The sequence below is a fragment of the Pholcus phalangioides genome, unplaced genomic scaffold, assembly GCF_987345545.1.
Source record: "Pholcus phalangioides strain wild (caught in Gottingen) unplaced genomic scaffold, Ppha-v1.0 ptg000015l_1, whole genome shotgun sequence".
NCBI lineage: Eukaryota > Metazoa > Arthropoda > Arachnida > Araneae > Pholcidae > Pholcus > Pholcus phalangioides.
The window spans coordinates 46,982,825-47,008,225 of record NW_028301608.1 but is presented as its reverse complement, the minus strand read 5'-3'; the positions used below and the strand labels follow the sequence as shown (position 1 = coordinate 47,008,225).

At 34.6% G+C, this 25,401-nt stretch overlaps 1 protein-coding gene across 2 annotated transcripts; it reads right to left on the bottom strand.

Annotated features, from left to right (window-relative positions):
- Positions 1-857: 857 nt before the first annotated feature.
- LOC149076114 (uncharacterized) lies at positions 858-25,401 on the bottom strand. Of its 2 annotated transcripts, none has more exons than XM_089243642.1 (7): positions 25,182-25,401; positions 21,462-21,696; positions 18,366-18,500; positions 15,625-15,753; positions 14,192-14,348; positions 12,008-12,176; positions 858-10,252 (listed from the first exon to the last, which is right to left on the bottom strand). In XM_089243642.1, exons 2-7 carry the CDS (start codon positions 21,675-21,677, stop codon positions 8,230-8,232), a joined length of 2,829 nt encoding a protein of 942 aa, XP_089099768.1. In that variant the 5' UTR covers positions 21,678-21,696; positions 25,182-25,401; the 3' UTR covers positions 858-8,229. The 2 variants fall into 2 exon arrangements, with proteins under 2 accessions (XP_089099768.1, XP_089099769.1); XM_089243643.1 differs by having other exon boundaries at positions 21,462-21,680.

The window sequence follows — 25,401 nt, the reverse complement described above, 5'->3', positions numbered from 1 at the left end:
AATGTTTGGAATTCATAGCAGCATATATGCCGACATAAATGGTCACTGTCCCCTGAAATATACATGCAGTCAAAAGAAGCATTATTTCGAACCTTTTTCTTTAGGTAAAAATGTTTTCTGGCGCCTAGATTTTTTTTGCGATTTCTCCAGCCCGGGTGTTCTGGCTCCCGAATGGCAATATATTCATCTTCCACTATGAAGGTTGCAGGCAAGGTCTACGGGTTCGAGTTCGGCCAAGGAACATCGGAATCAAGTTCTTTACTAACCGAGCCTGTGCAACACCTTCTATAACAGAAAGACTCCGCGCGAAGCTTTGACGTTTCTAAAGTCGTCCATTTCACACGTAGCCACTGGATATAGCAGTCCGACGTAACCATTTTTATTTATTTATTTATTTTTTTTTTGCAGTTTATTCAATGACTGGACTTGTGAAATGGGCGACTTCAGTGACGTCACGAGCTTCGCGCGCAGGGCTTTCTGCTATAGGTGTTGGCCTGGAGCGACCACCGATAGACGGCGCTTTATTTCCCATCCAAATCCACTGGTTGGAAATTGTCGTATGGCGATATATGACCGGAGTTGTAGTGCTGTAGAGTAGTCCTGGTATAAAGCCTATTCAAAGGTTTTTAACAGCTGGGTGATGCGAAGATATATTTCGGAAAGAGAAAATTCAACTGCTTCTGTGGGGAATCGAACCCACCTCCTTTCACTTTCCGGGTGAATGCCCTAGACCACCGGTTCTCAACCTTGACTAGCGGTAACATTGTACAGTAAACCAAGTATAAGATCTGCATATTTTTATAATGGAATTTAACAAGTTCAAATAACACAGCAAGTAAAACGCCACCATGTGACAAAATCAAGATCAAAATTTATTAAAACGGAAAAAAGGGGGAGGGGGACACTCAAGAGTGTAATATCATGAAAAATCGCATTCCCATAACACTAAAATACGCAAAAAAAGTGAATGGATCATAAAGAAAAAATAAAACATCGGGAAAAGGTCCGAAAACATTGTTATGTATGATTTAAAACAATATCCAACGAAATATATTTCTACCCTGATTCCGTATAAAATAGACAAACGACCCTATTTTAACATGGTAGTCTCATTTTCTTTCAACATTAAAATTGAACAAAAAACTTAGTAATTCACAAACAATGAAATAGAAATCAAATAAATCCACTCCATTATCAAACCAGTCATATAAGGCACATTATTCACTTCAACACATTGTGAGAAAACTAACATAGAAGAATGTATGTTACACATTAGAATTATGTATGTTACCATTATGTCTCTCATATCATTCTATGACATTTCTTCCAGCTCTGAAATTCAATAATACAGCTTTAACCCCCATCACGTACAGGCTTTTGGCAACAAATTTAAAAGGTCTATATTTGAAGCATCAGCAATAATTCCAAAAAAATGGTTTACTTGTTTGCAAGTTAGAAAAACGAAAAAAGAAAGAAAATAAAAAACAAATAGAAGGGAGGAAAAAGAAGTACAAATTGATTTCACTTTCGCACTCATTCTTTCCTTCTCATCCTCCTGTGTTTTTTTTTTCTTTTATATATATACACATGTATGTGAATAGAAATATATAGGATGTATATACTATTGTATTAAGATACATTGCATGGGGGAGGGAATTATTAAACAGAACTATAGAAAGAATTGGGAGGTAAAAAATACAACTTTCCCTCACAGAGATACAATAAAGGATCCCAAATGAAGAAAGAGGTAAAAAACCCCCAGGGAGAGCTGGAATGAATTTTTTTCCATTTGCATTTGAAAGAGATATCTTGTCCCCTGATTGTTAAGGGGTTAAAAAAGCAAAATCATGATATTCATAACAAAAATTCATGGCTTAAATTGTTAAATCACAAAGATAGCAGTATTTTGTACCATTATTACCCAAACATTTTGCTATAAAAATAATAGCTGCAATCCAACAGTCCCATCACAATTATTTTTTCTAATTTGGCAAAATAGTGCACAAAAAATCTGTATCGAATGTATATTACTATCCAAACTAGCCTAATACAATAATCATAAAAAAAAATTATGAAAAACACTTGAACGTCATAACACAACAAATAAAACTTGATTAGAATAAATTCATTCAATAACTCTGAACAGATTAATTTATTTACTTTCGATTATACATATTTATACAAGGGGAATTCAACGCATACAAAAAACACTAATAATACACCACTGCACAGATATAAAATGTTTACTTTTTTTGAAATTATTTTCAACATTTTAAAAAACCAAATCTGAGATTTATCTAAATAAAATACACTCAAACAATAATTGGGATTCATAGAAGAGCAACAAATTATTCTGATGAATTAGATATGTCAATCTGCACAAATGAACACTAAATAAATCAATGTTCAAAGGAATGAAATCAGTAGCTGTTGAAAATATTATGGTGCCGAAATTCTCAATAATTCACCAAATTAAATGCTACAACACTCAATTCAAGACTCCTTGCTAGTTATGCACGCCAAACATGATTGATCCACAATTTTTTTGCTACAGTTTTTAAAACTCCTCGTATATCAGTACTGACATTTTCCTTTCCCTGTTATGTATCACTGCACAAAAGATTGTTATTCATGCTTCACCAGAACACAAAAAAATTAAATAGAAGTTCTGCATTCATGTAGAAATTTAGTCGATGTTTGATTCTTAGGTCAAAACTGACTTTCATTTCTCAAACAAAAAAACGGTTACATATATCAAAGCCAATATTAAAACATTATCTAAATTTGGATAAAACATACAGCATGAAAGCCATATTTTTATGTTACAAAGCATTAGCAAACCCATTTTCTATGAAACTGATCCAATTACAAATTCTCGAGAAACATCTCTCATCAAGCAAATTTTTTGTACCTGATCAATATATAATATAAGGAAGATTTCATTTTTAGTTTGGCTAATAACTCAGTTTCCAGAATAGAATTGTCAATACATTTCTAAACAAAGTGAAAGAAAACAGAAGAGTATGATGATGATGATAGCAAACTTGTGAAAATGAATACTGATTTATTTCAGTTAGACTAGCTAATATCTAATAGTTGTCCCACCTCTGTCTCTATGGTCCAATGAAAGAAGAATTTTGAGTAACTTAAATCAGTGGTAAGTTGTATCCATTTGTAATTGGAAAGATAATTAGTGAAATTAGGTTTCGCAAGTTGCAAGTGGCACTTTTTTTTTTTTACATTAACAGGAAAATAAAAGTAATGGGGAACCCTTCGGCTCATATATGATAAGAAAAATTCACAAGAAATAAAAGAAAAGTAATATCACTAGAGAATATATAAATAAATAAATGACAATGAAACTGCATATAATATAAGATTATAAATTCTGATGCAGGATTATATAAAAACAATTTTCTCTTTTTGTATAAGTAAAATAAAAATCTATTCTCTGCAGATATTTGACCATACTTCTTACTACAAAGAGCAACAACCCTCAGATCTGGAATATTGCAGATCAGGAATCACTTCAACCGAATACTTGGCTTATCATCTATTTAAGATGAGAGCAGCTGAAACAGGCCTGTTACTTTTTCTGAGAATAAGGGGGGGGGGGGGCCAACATATACTCAATGTATATATATTTCACCTTGTTTTCTATTTCTCTCTATATATTGTATTTTTTTCATTTCTTGTAGAAGCTGGGCGGGGGAGAAAAGCTGGATATATGCTTCTTCTCAGCACAATAGAAAAAATGTTACTTTTCCTTCAGCAACAGTTTAGAGTTTATTCCAGAGCAATGGGTTCTCAAATTCTCCTTAATATTCTTTTAGCTCCCCAGGGAAGTCTAGAAAAGAAGCACTTTGTGGTGCTGAATAGGCACATGAATATTGACAGCTCACAGCAACATCCCTCAGAGGTTGGCGAATCAAAAAAAAAAAAGAGGGGAATACAGTACAAGCAAACCTATCTCAGAGAATATGAAAATAATGAAAGAAAAACTAACTATATTCATAAACAAAATAATGTCATTTTGAAACTTTCATCTCAAGAAAGCTATTCAAATCATCAGGGGATGATTGCGCAGGTCACTAAGGCTGGATTCACATTGGATTGATACTACAATACAATCCATGATATTAACACAGATTGGTTAAAAAACCTGAAATTCAAATTTTTAACCAATCTATGTCAGTGTTGTATCTCTTATCATATCAGTTCAGTGTATACCCAGCTTGCATAGATGTAAAAGTGATGGTGTAACTCAGACCATTATGTTTCCATATTCCGTCACCATTAACCATTAATCTTTTGAGAGATAGATGTGCAGGTTTAAACCACAGGGGCCGCTCAGCTACTGTGAACCCCCCGGGGACACTGCTGGCATACCTAGAGATGTAAAATTCTCGAGAATAATCTTTTGGAGAATATTCTCGAGAATATTATTGAGAATATTCTCTGCTAGGACTACTATTATAAATAAGTTCAGAATATTCTTATAAGTTCAGAATATTCTTATAAGTTCTTGATGAGAATATTCTCCTCTTATTTATCATATAGTTACATATAATATCCTTGAGAATATTTTCTGGAAGGACTACTTTCATAAATTAATAGGAATATTCTTATAGAAAATAAGAATTATTCTGAAGTTATTAATAATAGTTCTTCCAGAGAATATTCTCCTCAATGAGAATATTCTTCAGTTACCGTGAAATCTTTCCAGAGAGTATTATCAAGAATATATGTAATAACATGCATTATAATAAATAATCTTGATAAATAACTTGAGAATAATAATTATTTTTGTGTAATAAGTGTATTGTGCATTGAAAAAACAACAGTTCTGTATCTTCTTAGAATGAAGGTGATTGTATAGTAATTGCTTTCTTTATCAATCAACTTTGAGTTAATTTCTTTTGTGTTGTGAACTTATTCCTGAAAACTTATCTAATTTTAAAATAATTTTTTAATTTTTTAATTTAATGGTTTCTAAAATCTTTATAACCAAACTTTTAAAACCTCTCATCATGACATGGAGAATATTCTTGATCTAAAAAGTTGTCATTGGGGGTGATTATACCAAAAATTGTTTTGTTGTAAATGTTTCAGACAATGAAAAATGATTTATATTTTACAATAGAAACAAAATTAGTAAAAAAAATTAAATCATTTAAAAGGAAAATGAATATTCACGATTATTCTCCAATTTTTACATCTAGGAGAATAGTCTCACCTCACATCTCTAGGCATACCAGTTTGGGCCAATTTATCCCCTTAATCTCTCGGGTGTAGGGGGAATCTTAGTCATGAGAATAGGATGGGACCAGAGGTTGGGTTGATGTCCCATAAAAATTATCAACCAATAGTTTCACATATTTTTCTTTAAGGTTTTCCCCGGGCAAAATATCTTGAGTATGTGAGGAAGGATAAGTTCCATCAATCAACTGGTGTTTCTTTGTTGAACTCTGTTTATAATGGCTCACGATTTTGAGCTCTCTCTCACTCACTCACTGCTGCTAATCTTATGAACTGACATGAATTCTTAGCATTTAACACTTGAGCACTTGATCATCATCAGCTGGTCCAAAAGATTTTAATTATCTAATATGTTTAGCAAGTGTATTCTACATTCTATGTTTGGTTCACTCTCGTCTATTTGCTGTGGTCATTAGACTGATTGAGTTCTTGCCATATGTGCTCTGATGTTCACTACTGAACAGACAAACTGATGTCGAAAGACTTGCTTTGCAATATGGATTCCTAGACTTGGTCAACGTCTGTGATCGGCAGACACTCTCTCGATGACTACTTTACCATTTACCAACTTTGATCACATATTGCCATATGGAAATTTTCAACCAGAGAAATTTGGTGGGAAATAAAGGTGGCATTTATTGGTAGTCGCCCCAGGCTTGATAAATTAAGAACTCGTTTATGATGTCTATCCCTGGATTCGAAGCCGTGAACTTTGACGGGAACCTTCATAGTAAAAGACGAGCATCTTACCACTGTGCCGCTAGGGCGCTTCTCTCAATGACTGGTGATTTCATTGGACATGATAAAAACAAAGTGTATTTATAATTGCTTGCTCAAATTGGTCAACACTAGTCATTCGGAGTGGATAATGAAGGTCTTCTCACTGCCACAGTACATGATGAGAAATGAGGTCTCCCGTATCTCAACAAATATAGAGAAACTGAGGAAGTTAGAAATTGCAACCAACTGACATCAAATATGGATATACAGAACCGGAGAGTTGGTGAGAAATTTCCTAACTAATCATGAGCCGTATATAATTTTGTTCACACTTAGATGTTAAACTAACTTTAAAATCGTCATGACTTTAACAAAAAATTAGATGTAAAATTTTTCATGAATAAGTCCTTGGTTAAAAACTACATATTGTTTTCTTTCATTTTGTTGTCTGCAAATATTTGGGAAAACAAAAATTAACTGAGAGTGTACTAGAACATTGTGATGGGAGCAGTTTGAGTGTTAAAGGAGACCAATTTTAGCTTCGTGAAAACAGCTGGGTTTACTATTGCTATCATGCTCAAAAGCTTTCCTGATCACTCTTTGGAATTGCTCATTCATCTTAACATTTCATCAATATTTTTCACACAGCTAGAGCAACTGCAAAGGAATTCTCCCACTGCAGATCAAAAACAAAATCATATCACAGAAACATTGCACCAATGTTTTCACATCATTCTTCACACAAGCGACTATTTCTTTTGTTTTTAAATTTATCACTATTCTCGATATTACAACGTAACGAGAAAAATAATGAAAAAATAAACAATCGTACAGAACAATCAAATTTTAGAATTGAAGGGCTCACAGCAAGAAGGAGGGTTAGCTCCATTCCTGGCATTTTTGAGTAAAGCCCATTTTCTTGTAAAGAAAAAAATATTCCTTCGGATTAGTGCTAGACAATGGTAACTCCTGCAGTTAGTTCCTATATGTTTCGCAATAGCAGGGCTGGACAAATTGCAAAAAAAACCCAGATGTCAGATAAATTTATAAAGTGTGCCGAAATAGTTTTAACCAGAAGAGAACATTCAAAATAATGCTTCTTTTGGCTTTTCCAGGGCATAGTGACCCCTCTTTCATGTTGGCAGATATGCTGCTTGAAAGTCCAAGCATTTTGTGCTGCTCTCAGCCTGCCAAAGAAACTTTTGGGAGTCAATACCAATTTTTTAGTCACCATGCCACCCAGGCTCCTGGGATTCGTCCAGCCCTACTCAATTGATAGAGCTAAGGCTATCATAAGCATTGGGGCAAAAAAAAAGAGGACTGGCTTTTCTTGTCCCAATGATGAAAAATGGAGCTAACTCCTTGCTAAAAGCCCTTCTATTCCAAAAGTACGACATCCTAAAGACACAATCCATTATATATAAAAATAATTCTCTAAAAATATTTACACATGCACAACCGCACAGAATAAGGCACACCCCCTTCGCTACATTGTTTGCTTCTCACTTAGAACTTGGTTAGGAAAAGTTGCTCATTAGGACTCATTTTGCCAAAACCCCCTATCTTAGCTAAGGCAAAATTGTGCATCTCACTGACTTACTAACACACAAACACACCATACATTCTGAAATAGTCACGAAACTTCCATTAATTCATTCGAAACATCGAAAAAATCTTGGCTAACACAAGCACAAAAGTAGCTCGGGAAATTAAAATAAAACAACTCGATACATGAGCAGACTTCAATAATTTTGCCATGGAAAAAAATACACAAAAGTACATATAAAATTGAAATTATCCTCAATATTAAAAATAATTCAGAAGAAAAACAATAATAATGAGGAAAAAAAGGTTAAATTCAAGAAAATATTTTGCGGTCAAAAACTAATCAATCCACTGTCAAAAAAATTAATGCTGGTAAAATTTACTGCATCTATCCAATAAACAAATTATACATTGTCTTGATGGTAGATTTTCCCATGTTCACGCGATCCACAATCATTTTAGATTGTTTTCCATTGAATTCAACTTGAGGTTATGTTGCACACAGCAATATACAATGTTAATACTAACACATACAAAAATTAGGGCCCAAATAAGCACAAAATGATTTGATTAAAGCTAACACTTTGTAAAGTGTTACATGCAAAATTTTCGCATCAGTTGAACTTTACACAGAGAAGACTATATGTATATATATTTATTTATTTAGCATTAATTGCACTTATCATCATGCTTGTCCCGTTTTCTTCATGACCTCTTTGCATTATAAAAATCTGAGGACTTATGCTTTGGTTTACGAATAGGCTCATTGCTGCTAGAACTAGCATATGCCCTTTTGGTGACACATGGCACAGGCGGTGGTATAATAAGATCGTCTGGGGTGGGATTACTCATGAATCTCGCATCGTGCTGATTATCTGATCCAAAATCTCTATTATTATTCACAAAAACATCACCTAATCCAGGAGGTCGAGAACTGCAAGAAACGCCACTCCCTGCTGAAACTTGTGATCCTGTTTCATTTGCCGTTGCTGGAAGAGGAACTGGTGGAGGTATTTCAAAAGCATCTGCCAATCCAGTATTCTGTGACAATGGCGGAATGGTGTCTGTATTTAAGAAAGGAGATGTTGGCATTACATACTGCTGTGCTTGGACTAGAGGATTCATAGGAATCATACCTGGAAATCCTGATATAGGAGGGGACACAAAACCAAGATTAGCATAATATGCATTCAGCACTTGCAATTGCTGCATAAAGAACGGGTGAGAGTAGAAAAGCATCTGCTGCATCGCCAAGGGATTTACTGCCAGTGGTGTGGGATAAGAAGGTTGGCTCGGATAACCATATAGCTGAGATGGAACAAATGATGAGATATCTGACAGATGATCCGAATTTATCCCAAGGTTTATATTTCCGCTTTGAGCTTGTACATTTTGACCCTCCACACCAAATATTTCAGGATGGATAGAGGGAGCTGAATCATTGGACACTGGTAACTCTTTCCTTGACATGGAAGCACCTTGGATAATGTTGTTATCAACACTCAATTCTTGACTAGAAATCTGGCTTCTTAGTTCAGTAGAGGATTCGGGCGAGCTGTGTTCTTTCAAATATTCTACTTGCTGATTCGATGAGGCTAGCCAATCTTTAACATTCGTCATGGAATCTTTGGCACATGGCAGGGTCAAAATATCCTTTTCAGACATGGAAGTTTTAACATTTTCCAGAGGAATGTTCTGGTGATCTAGCTTCTTCTCGCTTGCACTTATGGTAGACTTAGATTTCACTGACTGGGCATCGTGTAAGTTCATTTTTTCAAATGATTTTAGAAATGTTTTTTCACAAAACTTTGGCACAGCATAATCCTCTGATGTGATGAGATCATTTCCAGCAGCAAGTCTGTTTTGTTTTGGTACATTCTCTTGCTTTTCATTGGTGGTAGATTGATGAATTTTTCCGGAAGAACTTTCTTCTTGGGGCATATCTGATTCATCTTCACTCTGACCAGCATTCATTATAATATCCACTATAGATTGTGTTACTTGTCTTTCAGGAGGGAATGTCTGGACACTGTGCTTAATGTCTTCCAATTCTTCTACGGCTTTATGTGTTTCATAAGCATCACTAACACCATACTCACTGGTTACTTCACAAGACAGATTAGCCTGATCTTCATTATAGTCATTTTGATCATTTTCCAATTTATCTTGATTCGATTCTTGATAAGACTTCCTATCACTGCTGATAGCATCAACATTCTGTTCCTCAGCTTGTGAAATATCACCCCACGCATCATTATCATAATCACATGAATATTTAGGCTGGCTACAGACTTTGGTGTCTTGCATCTTCTTCTCAAGCTTATTCCTGCCACTACTAACAGAATTGCAAACAGCCTCATCTTCATCACAATCAGACCAGGCATCATTTCTGATAGCACTGGTTTGTGAACGAGAATAATTAGGAAGATATTTGCTGTTTTTGCCACTGTTGACCGCATTGGGAACTCCACTATTTTCATCACAATCTGACCAGGTATCATTTGCAATAGCCTGAGAGTATGAGCTTCTGGGATAAGCATTGCCTTTGCTATGATAACCAACGTCAGATTTACCACTGTTATCTTTATGATCATATGAAGTCTTAGCAGCAGAAGTCTGTGAGTTCAAATTTCCACCACAATCAATATTTCCATGAAGATCTCTAGAGGGAACATTGTCCAATGCAACATCACTGATATCTGGGATGTCCTCAAAAGCTATATAGGCCCTGAATAAGGAAAAACATGAACTTTTCAGCACAAAAGAATATTTCATCAATTTTAGTCTGTTCTGGTAGAGATTTAGAATAATAAAATAAATTCCTTAAAATGTTAGAATTATATAACTTTGTATAAAATACTGTAGATTTTTAATTTCTTGCAAATGATAAAACTTTGTATATATATAGTAGTATATCTGTAGTTTTGTTTTTTTTCATATCTGTAGTAGTATACTATATCTGTAGTTTTCTTTTTTTTTTCTAGAAGTTGTGATCGTCATAAATATATTTTTAATTAATATGCCCATAATGCTGACTATAGGAATACACAAGGAGGCTTCAAAGCATGGCCTGCGGGCCACATTTTGCCCTCTGAGCTTTTTGTAATGGCTCGCCAATCATTTTCAGAATGGTTGAAAACATTGAAAGATGATTAGCTCTAAGACTAATAGAAGACAATTTTGGAATAAATGAAAGTTATAATTCTAGAATTAATGAAAAAAATTAATTCTAGAACTGATCAAAATTCATAATTTTTGAAACAAAGGATGTCAGAATTAGTGAGCAAAATAACACAAACCAATGAGAGAAATAATTTTGTATTTTCTAATAGTAATTATTTCACAATTAATAAAAGAATGGCTGCATAATCATTGAAATAAATCATTTCAAGGTATATTGAGAAGGAAATAATTTCAGAACCATTTAAAGTGATTTCAGAGTGAAATTAAACAGAACTAATTGAATCAATCAGTATGTTCAACTGGGGGGGGGGGGGGACTTCAGAAGCCCTTGTAAATCTGGGGATTTTATCTTGCAATTACAAATACTTCAGTATTAGTTGGTGGCGAAGATTGTGTCTTGTGTGTTAATAGATGTGTTTCTGACTTGCATGATGTTGCTTAATAAGTTACACATTTTTATTCTTTCATGAATCAACGAGTTTTGGAGAAAAAAAAAACAGGCAAACTCAACATTTTAATACAAAAAGTACAGTTGAAAGCCCAATGAAATCTATGTTGGTACAACATCTATTATCTTGAATCAGCAAATTAGGGCAAGGCTTTATACAGAAAATTATCCCTTCTTTTTTTTAAAAATCCTAGGTCAATCCTGGAAATCCTAATGCCACATTGCAATGCATTGAATACAGTGCCGTTTTTAGCTAAGTTCAGCTCCCTATATTTTTTTTTTCAAGGTTTTCCATGCAAAAAACCTAGAAGTAGAGCAGCTTCCTTTCTGCGCTGTGTGTAGGGATTAAGTTCAAGTCTATATTTACCCCCAAAAAAAGATCATCTATACTTCTTTTAATCACAAACTTTATCACATACCAGTAACATGCAAACCATACCAGGTTACATTTACTTTAATATCATTGAAATTATATGAAGAAAAAATGAAATTTAAATTTTGTGATTTAAATCAATGATTTTTTTTTTTAAAAATCAAGTGATTTAAATCAAGCTGGTTCAAATCGACATACCCTGATATACAGTAAACTTCTGATTATCCTTTATTAGTGGAATAAAAGGTATGTCGAATAATCAAAATTGTTCAATAACCGGGAGGAAATATTGATGCAAAATGGATTTGGAATGGGACTACCAATATCAATTTTTCCTGGTATTCTGTGTGTGAGAGAGAGTAAAAGAGATTGTATTGCAAAATAAATAAGAAATAGTGTTAGATATTTCTGCTTTCAGAAAGATTTTCAAGTAAATATCTCATATATATATATATATATATGTGTGTGGAATATCTCACTCTCTAAGTTTTTCATCCTCCAGAGCCTGTCGCCTGCTCATTTCCAAAGCTTGCTTTAACATAGCTTCTTCTTCTCTTTCTGTATGGGGTTTAATGGTTTCAATAAATTCCATTTTAGCTTTTCTTTCTTCCCAAATATTGACTTCAGGTTGAGGAGCATCTACTAGTTCTGTGGCATAAAAAAAAAGTCACAAAAAAGAAATATTTCAATATTGCAATAAATATTAATATCAGGGCTGGTCCGATTAATCGATCAATTATTAATTCAGTTAAAAAAGTTTAGTTGAGTTGATCACAATCGATCAAAATTCAATTAAATTTTTTTTATTTTAAAATTTTGTTTCAGGAAACACAAGTCAATTAAATGAAAACTAGTGATAATTTCTAAAATTTGACTAAACCGATGTCTTAAATTATTTTCCTATACATATATTTCAGGTAAATGATCATATTTAAAATATTTGAATCAGTATTTTGATCAAATTTTTTGACATGAGGAACCACAAGTCAGTTAAATGAAAACTAGTGATAATTTCTAAAATTACAGATTAAAAAAACAAACAAGATCCAAGTTGAAAAATTCCAGGATATGACAAGCACGTTCAGCATATCGTCCCCCTTACGCCAGAGACATGAATGTGCAAATTTTCAGTTTTGGGTTTATCAGCTGGTTGGATCACTTATTTTGTCAAGTTTTGCCAGAAACACAAATATGTATTCTCTCTTGACACAGGTTTTACAAAATATTTTAGGACAATAACTTTCATTGAGTAACATTCAAAATTGATTAATCAATTTTTCAAGTTGTAGAAATTTGCACATTCATGTTTCTGGTAAAGGAGGATGATATTAAAATAGCTTCACAAGTGGAGGGTCTTTATTAATCTATTTCTATATTTGTTTACACCCATTCAGTGGATAGATGCATGAAATGAATAGAATATATATTTATAGCATCAATTAATATTATATACTGTATAGTTGCCAACACTATGTGTTTTCTATCAAGAAATTGTATTAGAAAATATTTGATTAAAATATGATTAATCGGTTGATTAATCAATTAAAAATTTTTGATCAAGCAGTTAAAAATTGTAATCGATTCGCAGCCCTTATATATAACAGTTTAAGTAATCTGGGTGAGGTAAATAAGCATTCTCACTTTTTTCTATGGGGGAATACTTTTCATTTTGATGTAAAAGCTATAGGTCTCAAGGTGATCAATTTGTGACAGAAATAGGAAGTACAACAAGAAACACTGCACTTGCATACGAGTCAACTAGTCAGTAGTTTTTGTTTTACATATCTTTCTGATTATTCATTCTATATAGCTGGATTATCTATGCTATCTATCTTTTGATGTCTTTTCTTTTTGCAGGTCTTAATTTAACACTTTAAGAGTAATTAATTTGTCAAAAAGCATTTGAAATCTATTTCTAATTAAATCGCTTGATAACTTCTTCTTAGTCTTCCTCCCATCAAATTTCAGATTTGATAAAAGAAAGTCAATTAAAAAGAACTAATGAATGAATTAATTGAAAAGAATGAATTGATTAATCAATGAAAGGAAACTATTTGAAAATAAAAATTGAAATTTCAAGAAAGAAATGAATTCAAAGCAAATAAGAGTTCAATAATTTGAGGTACACTGTTTAATAACTGAGAATACTGTGGTATGACTTGGTAGCCAGCAGGCTTCGTGAAAAGTAAATTAAGCCCGCAAAGTCTGAAAAGGTAGAAGATTCCTACTCTATATCTTAATATCAATCACTGGATGCACTTTTAAATATCAAAGCTGAACTGTATAATGAAGTTTATTTACATAAAATAATTCGGATAGTCCCTTCATCTTCACTACAAGCTCATTCAACCACAGAATATGGTTATGTAAATCAAAATATCATGGAATGAATGAAAACATCAGAAATTCTCTAATGCTTGAATGTTCTTCCATCATCGACAGATGATGAGCCGGCTCAATCATGTTCTGATGAAAAAAAAAAAGTTTAATTTTTTTTTAATCACGTATACAGGAAGGTATATTTCAGACTATTTGTGCAGCCAAAGGGCCAAGCAAATAATTTCCTGAACTTCATCTGGCAAATTAAAAAAAAAAAAACATCAAATTTGATGCTGAATTTTTTTTATTTTTTAAGGATTGTGTTTTAAAAATATTCTACTCACCTAAGTTCCTTCTGTGCCTTTGGTTCGTTACTCTATCTTCACTGTCCCAAGATTCAGAATTGGATTTCTGTTGTCTTGTTTGATAAAAAGTTCTGGTTCGTGTATAGTTATGAGGTTTTGCCTGATGGTTTTCCCATGACTTGCTTCTTCCCTCATCCTAAAGAAACAGCAACATGCAAATAGCAAGATTTCAAAAAATAGAAATAAAATTTCAATTAACTGCCATGAATCCAGAGGGAGAAAAAAAGAGAAATTTGTGAGTATATAGTGAGATATGTAGTCAAATGGTTAATTAGCAAAGAGTGAAAGCACCATGAAGGTTTTCATCAATCACTTATTTAAATGGATATGTGAAGCCAATCACAAAGCAAGAACAATGAAAAAAAATGAAGACCAAACCGATTCTCAGAAAGTTTAAATTAACAACCATCCATGTACCCACGTTTCGATGTACTTAAGTTTCAAGCCAAGATGCAATACCACAGAACAAACAATGGGTCATTTATTACATTCCACGTTGTGATGCCCTCTGGGAATATGTGAACCTAGGTGTAAAATATAGTTTGATCATGGAAGCAGTTCTATCAACATTGATCTTAATTGTAATGCTAATGAGATTTATAAAAATAGTTAAACTACATTTATTTACAGGGAATATATACAGATATTTATTATGAAACATATCCAACAGCCAGCATTAGAGAAATATGATTACACTTGCATGTGAACAAATTAAAATGTATAATCTCAGGAAAACAAAAAATTTTAATAGATGCTAATTGTTGATGGTATTGCACCTTGCAGAAACTTTACAAAACTGAAGAGTATTAAGGCTAATAACATTTTTTGTGTTGGTGTTATTGTTTGTGCCTAGTTAATGGTCTGTGGGGTGAATTTCATTCTAATTTTAGGCTTGCTTTATGATGGTGCTGCAAAGTTAAAAAACATTAATATAATATTTAAAATTTAATATCTCAATCCTATAATCTGTGTATATAAAATTGATTTTCTGTCTGTGTGTGTGAATGTTACCTATACAAGTCTACAATTTTAGATCTATCCTTGCCAAATTTTGCATGTATACCAAACGGGACCTGACTTGAATGATAGGCTACTTCAAAAGTTTGTCAGAGCTGTGCAAAAAACTGTCAGGCCACAATTGTTTCTGGGCCTCAACAATCACTTTCAGAATGTTTACTTTGGTTACAGTGGTTCCCTAGCAATGTGTTTTGGACATGCATATGCCTTTACAATGGTTTGTCACTTCTTTAATGTTGCCAGTATTGGCCTATGTATAATAATTTATTCCTTTATACTGGTTTGTCACTTTTTTAATCCTCCCAGCAATTGTATGTATGGATATTATAGCTAGTGCAAAATAAGAACATAACAGCTGATTCAAAATAACAGAAATTTAAAATATGTTTAATTACTTTATTGCCATATTTTGGCCGACATCCTTGATTGCTGTTGGATGAAGATGGCCTATAATAATTTTTCCCATAACTGCCCTGCGCAATCGAATTATTTGAGTTTTCTGTAGCTTTTGGAGCTGCATGGGCCTGTAATTAAAAAATAACAATAAACAAAAATGAACACAACAAACACTTAATGCAGTTTTCGCATACAAAATAATGCATTACGATTCAAAAAACCAAAATATGGTTTAATAACGTGAATTTCTATCATTGCTGTTCGTACAAAATGATATTCGTCAAAATTCTCTTTTTTTTATCACTAAAAGCCTTTTCACACGTGTTTCCATGTTCTGCAAAATGTTACACATTTTTGACCAATAGACAGCTGTAAAAATGTCATATGACGTTTTTGCAGAATATATGGCATTTTGCACGAACAGCAAGCTTTTGAACTGCAAATATGAATTTAAAATATGAAAAAAACCTGAAGAATGAGGCAGAATGATATAATTTAACAGTAAAAAAATTTTTGAAATAGAAATTGATTTGCTCAATAATTTATCTTTAAACTAGGTCTATGCAAAATATACTGCATACTATTAGAGGTGAATTTAACAGTGGGTGCACTGGGCACCAACTTCTGAAGAACCCCAACTTTACTTTTTTTTTTCTAACTTAAGGGGCCCAATATTTTCTTCTGTGCCTGAGGCCCTCAAGCAACCTTAATCTGCTTCTGACTGTAACAATTCACCAGTATTAGGTTCAGTAATACAGTAAAACCTGTCTTTAACAGGACCTGTATTACACGCAAACCTGTCTGCAACAGAAAAAATTGTGGTCCCGTGATTTCAATGCCAAAATATAAATTAAAAAGCTGGATTAAACGGAAATTGCCTAACCTGGAAATTGTAACCCTTGATGGAAAATTTCACAAAAACACTGAGTGTTCAGCGACCAACAGACCAAAGGATCATACAAAATGCTGAAGTGCTCCACTGAAATTTGTGTGTAATCTATGCTCTAGTTCTACATTATCTGCCCTTAGATTAGCGAAAATCTGTTTCTCTACTTGATGCTGTGATTTTGATAAGTGATATGTAGTAAAGCTGTTGCTTTCTGAAATTGTAACAAAATTTTTCAGAGAAGCAGGCTTTTCCCATTACACAGTGTAAGGGTTGAATTTCCAAAACATATGCAAGACTTACAAAATTGTATGCAAACTGTGTACATTCCGTGATCGCAAGGATGAGCAGGGCCAGAATTAAGTAGAGAGGCGGGGGGGCAACTGCCCTGGTGGCAAAATTTATGGGTGAGAAATTTCAGGTGGGAACAAAGACAGTTATAAAATCAAATTTTACAGTGGTAGGTGGTGTCTCGTGGTTTCTGCAGTGGTAGGCGTGGCAAAATCACACTCTTTCTATCTTTCACAAAATTCTTAGTTACGGCCCTGATGCTGAGGATTACATAACAATAGACGATAATGTACAAACCAAATCTTGTACAACAGATATTGACACCTTAACTGAAAATTTTTGAGGAAGTGAAAAAGAATGTAAATGTCGTTATTTTAGAAGACAAACAGTGTAGATCAGAATTTTATACAGATGCTGTCAAAACCTAAACACAGTATTTAGTAATTATAGACTATTTATTTATTTCATCTATTTTTAAATTATTTACATTATCTTCAATTAATTTATTCTTTTATTCTTATTTCAGTTACAGACGAGATTGTTACATAATTTTAAACATTACATCAATTGAAGCTTTCTTAAGGGAAAACCTGTGTTCAACGGGAAAAAAATGTGACCCCTTGCGATTCCGTTGAAGAAGACAGATTTTACTGTATCATCAAATAAAGCAATTTTCCATGTGGAAAAATAGCACACAATACATTTATGTAGGATCTTTGACAGATTATAAAAACTACAGCCTTATTGCTAGGGAATGATATGATATAAAATTTATGTTTGGAATACTTGACAAAATAAATTTTGCGATTCCCACTAAAATACACTATGTTCCTTTTAAATCTAACACATTTTTTCCTCTGAAATAATTAAAAACATTAATAATTTAAAGGTCTTGCTCAAGTGCATGGACGGGCTGCACTTGGGCAAGAAATGGCACCCGACAATCCAAAAGACCAAGATCAAGATGGTTAGGAAATCAACTCTTCCTAATTCTGATCTTCCATTCAAATGATCCATCCACCCAATCAGAAGCCGTCATGTCCCACCAACATCGCCATGTCATTTGCTTAATGTCACAATGACGAGGTTGATCCTTCTGCATCTTCAGCAAAAGTGTCAGTGGATAAGGGTCATTTAAAGAGGTTGTTTCGTCTCCTTGCTTGTCGAAAACGGCACTGAAGAAGTCTGCTGCAGTAGTGGACAAAACGTCTGCTTCAAAGAAGCCCCCCAAAGCATAATGTTTTGCAACAAACCCTCTGCTGACTGGAAATGTTCTGCAGCAAAAATTTCCAAAATAATGTTTTCTAATTTTTCTTAAAATTTTTCCAGATTGTTCTGCAATATATATCACGGATTTCGCCATATTCTACTTTGGGACCTGGAAGATAACAGATTGGAAGGTATGAACTTTATTAGTTGTTTTTTTGTTCTGACGTTACATAAGAATAGTTTCAAGTAGATATCACAAAAAAAATGTTTGTCAAACCTCTTTCGCAGCCAGGGTGGTTAAAATACTAATGCCTTCGACATATCAAAGCAGCGCACTGAGATTAAAATACTTACACTATTATCAAGATCGTCATCCCAAATATCACTACCGAAAGTACCATTGCTTTGACCATACGTAGCCGTAGCTGCACTATCTGCAACGTCATCCCACACATCATCATAAGCATGTAGTGTTCCAATGTCATTACCCTGAGACATAGAATCAAGATATAAATTTAGTTTTTTCCTGGTAAAAAACTAAATGTCAAGTAAACACATTTACTAAATGCAACATGAGGGGGGGGGGGGGAGCACATTCTGGATCAGATCCTACTTAAAAGATAATTGCACCAACTACAAGTAAAAACAATTCTTTTTAAAATAATATAGTAGAGTTTAGATATTCCGAGCTGGATGGGACCGAAGCTACCTCGAATTATCCGAAAAACAATAAAAAATTATTTAGATGTTGGTTTCACTTAAAAAAGGAAAAAACGCCAAGTAAAAAAAAAAAAGCAGTACCAGCATACTTACTGAATTTTTATTCTTGAATAAGATGTAGATATATACTATGTGTTTCAAAAAAATGAAGAATGTGAAAAGGGCGCAAGGATTGATGGTGAACATCACTGAGACACTGATAGCATTCAACTGCCTTGTCACCTTATAGGATTTTTTTTTTTTTTAAATAAAATTGTCACCAAAATCTCTAACCGCCAATTCTGAATTTTTGGCAAATGGAATATCTATTTTGACGAACAGCGATTTCAGTGATGTATCGCAAACAAAAGGCCTCAACTAGAACACAGATATGGTTTATTGCAAGGTTTGTTCGAAAGCTGGTACAATGGACAAGTTTTTGGTGAATTCGATCAATTCTAACTGCACAGGTGTTTGTGGAACTGGCAATTAAAAATTCTAGAGATGAACAATTCAATTTTGAACTTCTCCAATCTTCCAGCACTTGTACTTCACCATTAAATCCAGATATTTCAATGAAAATGGCATCACGTTATAGGATTTTTTCTGCTCTTTTCAAATATGTGCTTCGTTTGCATGTAGGTCTCGATAAAATTTTATAATTTTTTTAGATTTGACACATTTTTTTCTCATAATGGATTACCCACCATAACTTGAAAGCGGTTCAAGATAGAACAAGGTTGGTAGGGTGTTACATGTTCCACTTGAGCTCGTCTATTACCCCTTTCATATGGCAGAACAGGTTCACCCTCTACATTTTAAACACAGTCGACCCGCAATACAGCGACCCCCCCCCCCCATCTCATGAAAACAGACTTTATATTAGAGGGTTATTGTATCGAAAGTAAAAAAATATATGATAGCTGTTCTATGAAAACAACTGGGATTTATCCTACTGATCGCTATAACGAGCATTGACTGTATCTACCTTTTTTGGCAATTTATATATTTTGATGTATAAATTCTTTTTTCTTGCACTAAAAACTAACAATATAATACACCAACTTTGTGTTTTTAGAGCCAACCTTTCAGCCCTAGGTCAGAGATGCCATTGGCGAGCTATAACGCATCGATGGCATCTCTATGCGCTATAGCGCATCAAATACCCGAAATTTCAGAAAACGATGCATAAAAATTTTCGTTCACTCATCCTCCAGGATGCATTTTTTCTTAGTTCCAAGAAGAAAAGATGGAAAGAAAACACCTCCCTATACTTTTCCCCCCTTATTTTCTTCTCTTCACTGTCTATCACAATTGCACGACCTTGAAAAAGTGGTTTTACAACTCTGTATATTGTACTGTATTGTACTGTACTGAATATACACAAGCGGTTGTTGAAGATATTTAGTCGCTTCCCTTAATGAGTGCCGTGTACAGACTTTTCAAATTTCACAGAGCTTCTATTCTTTCTATTTCTTTCTCTTGCGGATTTTCTCCCCTCTGATTACATACAGAAAATTATGGTACTTTCGTGGCTATATACCGGCATTTAAAGACAGTGTCTATACAGTGTAAATTTGCCTTGTTCCTATGAGACTCCAAGTGCGCATTTTTGTGAAAAATCTTAGAGGATTTGGAACGCCTGTTCAAAGTGTAAAACATTTTCCAAGGTCGTTCAAAAAAAAAATGAATCTGTAAAAACTCTGCCTTGAATATCCACAGTTTTGTCATCTAGCTGCTATGTGGTAGTCACCATTTCGCATCACGAAAATAACGGGTGAATACGTAGAATCAGCATTTGGAGGGGCAGAAGGATTTTTTCCACAGAAATTGTGGGTCACTAACGCTCAAAGAGAATTTTAAATTAACATATAGTATAAGACTATTTTTCCCAATATATTTTAATTAGGGGGGGGGTGCCGAATTCATCCTTTATAACTGCTGCTTCTACATTACACAGGGTGTCAAAATGTGTGCAAAATGTGTACCCCATTTGGAAAAGTATCTAGTTGCGGCCCTAGACTGATAGCATAATCTACTGAATACAAAACACGTTAAATGATGGGCACACACACACACAAATATGCTTAACTTTCACCAACACAAATCTGACGTAAAGCGGCAGATTAAAGCCGGTCGAGGTCCAGTGCACCTGCCATTAAATCCACCTCTGTTGACATAGCTCTCATATTCAGTTGTGAAAATATGTGGCAGTTAAATGGCGACAGATCAGCTTTTCCTACTAATAGACACAATGAAAGTAAATGAACCTTTGGATAGAACATGTTTACATAAATGAATTATTTGTTTGATTCACAGACTTTTTTGAATACCTTGGGTCCCGGGACCCAAGTATATTAGAGTATAGTGGCATCTATTGGCTGATGCAAAAGGACGTAAAGAATGTTAAGTGAACAGGGCGATGAATGAAAAATAAAAGAGAAAACATTGGTTGCCAAGTCCCAGAAATGTTGGGGGGGGGGGGGTAAATATTTTAAGAACTGTTTTTCTCAGGATGATAATGATTGGTGTTAAAACGATTTATTATTGTATTATTGGGTACAAAATGACGAACGAAAAGTCATAGAAGAGAAGCTCTGTCAATTGCCACAATCCTGTGGCTTGCCTATTTTACGTTCATTTATAGCTTTTAGGGGGGGGAAGATTATGAAGTTAAATTTTCTCAAAAAAAAATATCAGACTTGTAAAGAATATCTTCCGCACTGCATGACGAAAAAAAATGATACATACCTTTGTCGAGTAATCGCTGCTGTTTCCTTTCTTATTGGAATCACTGAGTTGAAGTTCTGTTTGTTGTGCAACACTCTGTGGAGTAAACCTATCACCTTTCGACCCTGCTTCCCAATTTGTGTCTGGCTTATGTTCTTCTTTTTGCTTTTGCTGCGGTCCTTCTGACTCTTTTCTTTTCTGTCCTAGCTCCTTCTTTGTTTTAGATCGCAGCCCCATTTTCTATTGCACAAAAACCCTAGAATCAAACATGTAGTTCAGTGTATACTCGAAAACAAATTGCATTCGTAACGGAATAATAAACAGATATGAAGTACAATCTTATTTCTCGGATGACAATGATGTTCATCATTATTATAATATAACAACCCAAAACGACATTTTTGAAAAATCAGTTTCAGAACATCTATAGTATAATCCCCTTTGGTGATGTGTTGGCGATTTTTTTCCTTTGGCGAGAAAAACATGTAAATGCATGGCAAGAAGTCGCCAAGAGTGGAACAGTGTCATGCTTCTTGCCAAAGAAAAAAATTGTCAAAAAAGGAAAATTTGGCTGCAAAACGAGAAAAATGCATGACAAAAACAATCACAAACAAAACATTTTAGACTAAATAAGGTCAAGATTAAAAATATAACATTTTTGATCAGATACCGGGATTGAAAATAACAAAAATCAGGACTTTTTTTTAAATTAACACAATGGTCGAAGCAAAAACTCTGGGTTTTGGTCAAAAGTCTCTGGGTTGAATAAAAACATAGTTGTGGGATCAGAATAATGGCTGGTGTGCAAAAAATTAGTAAAAATGAAAATATAAATGTACAACCGGAGAGAAAACAAGATATTATAACAAGAAAAACATACTAGAAAAATGGTATACACGTTACAACATATAATGGAAAAATAAATACTATGCTTCAAGAGGCTGACTGACTCAAACACTTTAGTGGGGGGGGGGACCCTTATGCTACTTTACCGCACACCGCAGAACTTTTCCCAGTCAGCCGAGGGTTCGTTGCAGAACAATGCAAAACATTCTGCTTCTGGGCTTTTGGCTAAGATAAAGTGTAGCAAAAAAACTTGAGTCTATATTATATAGAAGATCACATAAGAGCTGCAACTAGTGGGAAGCAGACAAGTTTGGTGCCTTAGGCGCTGCACCAGAGGGGGTGCAAATTTAAACATCTGCTACAATATTACAGGGGGATGCCAAAATGTATGCTTGTCTTGGTTGCTAAATTTAGAGGTCAGAGTAAAATCGCTTGATATTCAGGGTACATGGTAAGTTGAGAAGTGGGGAATTTCAACTTCAAGCATCAGGTTTGTTTGAGGAGAGGGTGCCAAATTCACCCTTTAACTATCCTCTCTATATAACACAGAGGTACCAAAGCTTATTTACTATTTTAAGCTTATTTACTATTATTATATTAGGTACGTCAGGTTGCCCTGACTGACATGGTATCCAATGTGGCCCTGATACTAAACCATACACACACCTCATCCATATTTCTCTGCAGAACTTCGATTAAATATGTGTGCGTGCAAATGTGCATGTCCGTGTTGTGAACCTAACGTGAAATTTGTTTATGTGCAATACTTGCTATTGTGCTGCCATCTATTTTCCAAACTATGAGCGAAGTGTAATGAATGAAGACTTGTACTGTTGTACGTCTGTTATTTGCAGCAAGACTTTAATGGGGAGATCAGCTCGCATTCACACCTCAATTTCAGAACCAGAAAAAAGCAACTGCAGCCCACCACTACTGCCTGGCGCCAATTGGCTGTTAACTGCACATGCATCTAGTACACATTCCTCTGCAGAATTTCTAACAAATTGATATATATGACAAATTGATATATATCGCTAGAGCGTATATATGCCGTTCGGCATATATATGCTCTAGCGAAGGAAAATTTCTATCTCCTCTGTAGCTTAGTGGTCAGAGCACTCGTCCGGCAATCGAGGGACCCGGGTTCGACTCCCGGTAGAGGCAGAGATGAGTTTTTTCCTTCCTTAAAAAATTAACATCTCAAATAATAAATATCTTCACCTGTATATCTTGTAAATTGATATATGTTGGGACATGTTGTGTGTCACACTAATGTGTTTATGTTGTCAGAGTTGTGCTTGTTTTGTGTTCTTGCTAGTGCTATCATGTCTTATGAGTGACCAAGGAAGTGGACTGGCCGTTTGAGTGGTTAATTTCCCATAAGCTTGGTCTGTGTAGTGGCGACTTTTCTCTGTACCAAAATTGACAACCCTGATAGCCAAATCTATTTGCTTGTTTTGGCAACCCTTTATTAACTGCATGTTTTGTTAATTCTACTTTTTGTGTATAATTTCTTCACAGTTTTTAGCATTTCCCACATAATAGTTTGATTTATATAATAACATGCATTTCTTCCGTGTTTTGTCGGCCATCTTAAATTAACACCCGTAAAAGTAGTGATGCTTGGGTAAAAAAGTCACCACATTGACAGTGACCATGCTAATGGAAAATTAACCATATAAAAGTGGGTGAATGGCTTACTTTTAAACCGTATACAGCCCAGGCTCGGTCAACATTCGTCAATTTAAGCCCTTGCCCCGGTTAAGGGGTTGGGTGGTGTCTGGTAACTTTATTTTCCATGTAGTCTACATAGAATACTACATAAAAAAAGTTATAAAAAAAAACTTGCAAAAGAAAAAAATAACAGACAAAAGAAAATGATTAATTGCAATATATACAAATTATGATGACAGATAAATAAAAGAAAGAGGGAAAAGCCAACTGTACAGTGAATGTTCGCAGAGGGCCTAAAGCACAGGACTTGCTCGAGTCCAGCTTGGTCAGGAGACAAGTCTATAGTCAGACCTAGTCTGACGAGTCTTAGTCTTCGACATATCGCTGACGTTTTCCTGCCCATGAATGGCTATATGAGTGAATGACTATGAGCAGGCAGGTCTGGTGTCCCGGGCGCTGGACCACGAGTGCCGAATTCACCCTTTAACTGCTTCTATGTAAGGGGGTGTTAAAATTCGAACTTACCCAAGGTGACAAAGTACCTAGTTGCGCCCCTGACGAGTAACCGGGTGTGTGGGATTGACTGTTTGAGTACATAAATGACCATATAAGTGTACAATTGACTGTATGAGTACATGAATGACCATATAAGTGTACAATTGACTTCATGAATGAGTGACCAAGCAAGTGTACAATTGACTGTATGAGTGAGTGACCAAGCAAGTGGCTGTTTCCATTATCAGGTTAGTGACTGCACATTGTCTCCCATATGGTCACAAACTTGATCACTCAGACAGGCGAAACTTGCCAGGGGTGAAGTATAGCGGACAAAATTTCGGTAAGCTGCCTGTTACACCAGTGTTATCGCTTTCTTTCTTTCCAGGCCAAGTGTGTGCTTGATCTCTAATTAGAGTCGGGGTCCAACATGAGCAACCCTCCCATATTATGAATAATCAAACTCATGAAATAAGAGAAACCACAAAAATGAAGGTATTCATTATGAATGCCCTCCCACCACTCAGACATGTAAAAGCATTCGAGACAATACACACACTAAAAGTTTTCGTGACTTGCCAACACAAAATAGAAACCAAATAAGCTATCAAGCAAAGAAAAACCAATGAAATACCATATATAATACTCAAAAACAATGTGTGAGAAGGAGACTCAACACAACTTTCAGTTCCAAGTAAAACAACTGTAAATAAACAACTGCATTACCTCAATCAATGGTAAATAGGAGACAGATTCCCCCTCCCCCTTCAAAAGCAATGAACGGACATCACGTGACTCGTGCTTGAAATAGCATTGATTTCAGTTAATTTTTGCTTCTTTTTTTTTCCGCTGACCTCCCCTCTACACGAAAATACTGAGATAAAAGGACACGTTATAGCACAACATTCGTCAACATCGGGAACCAAAACTGTTGCGGGCACGAGTA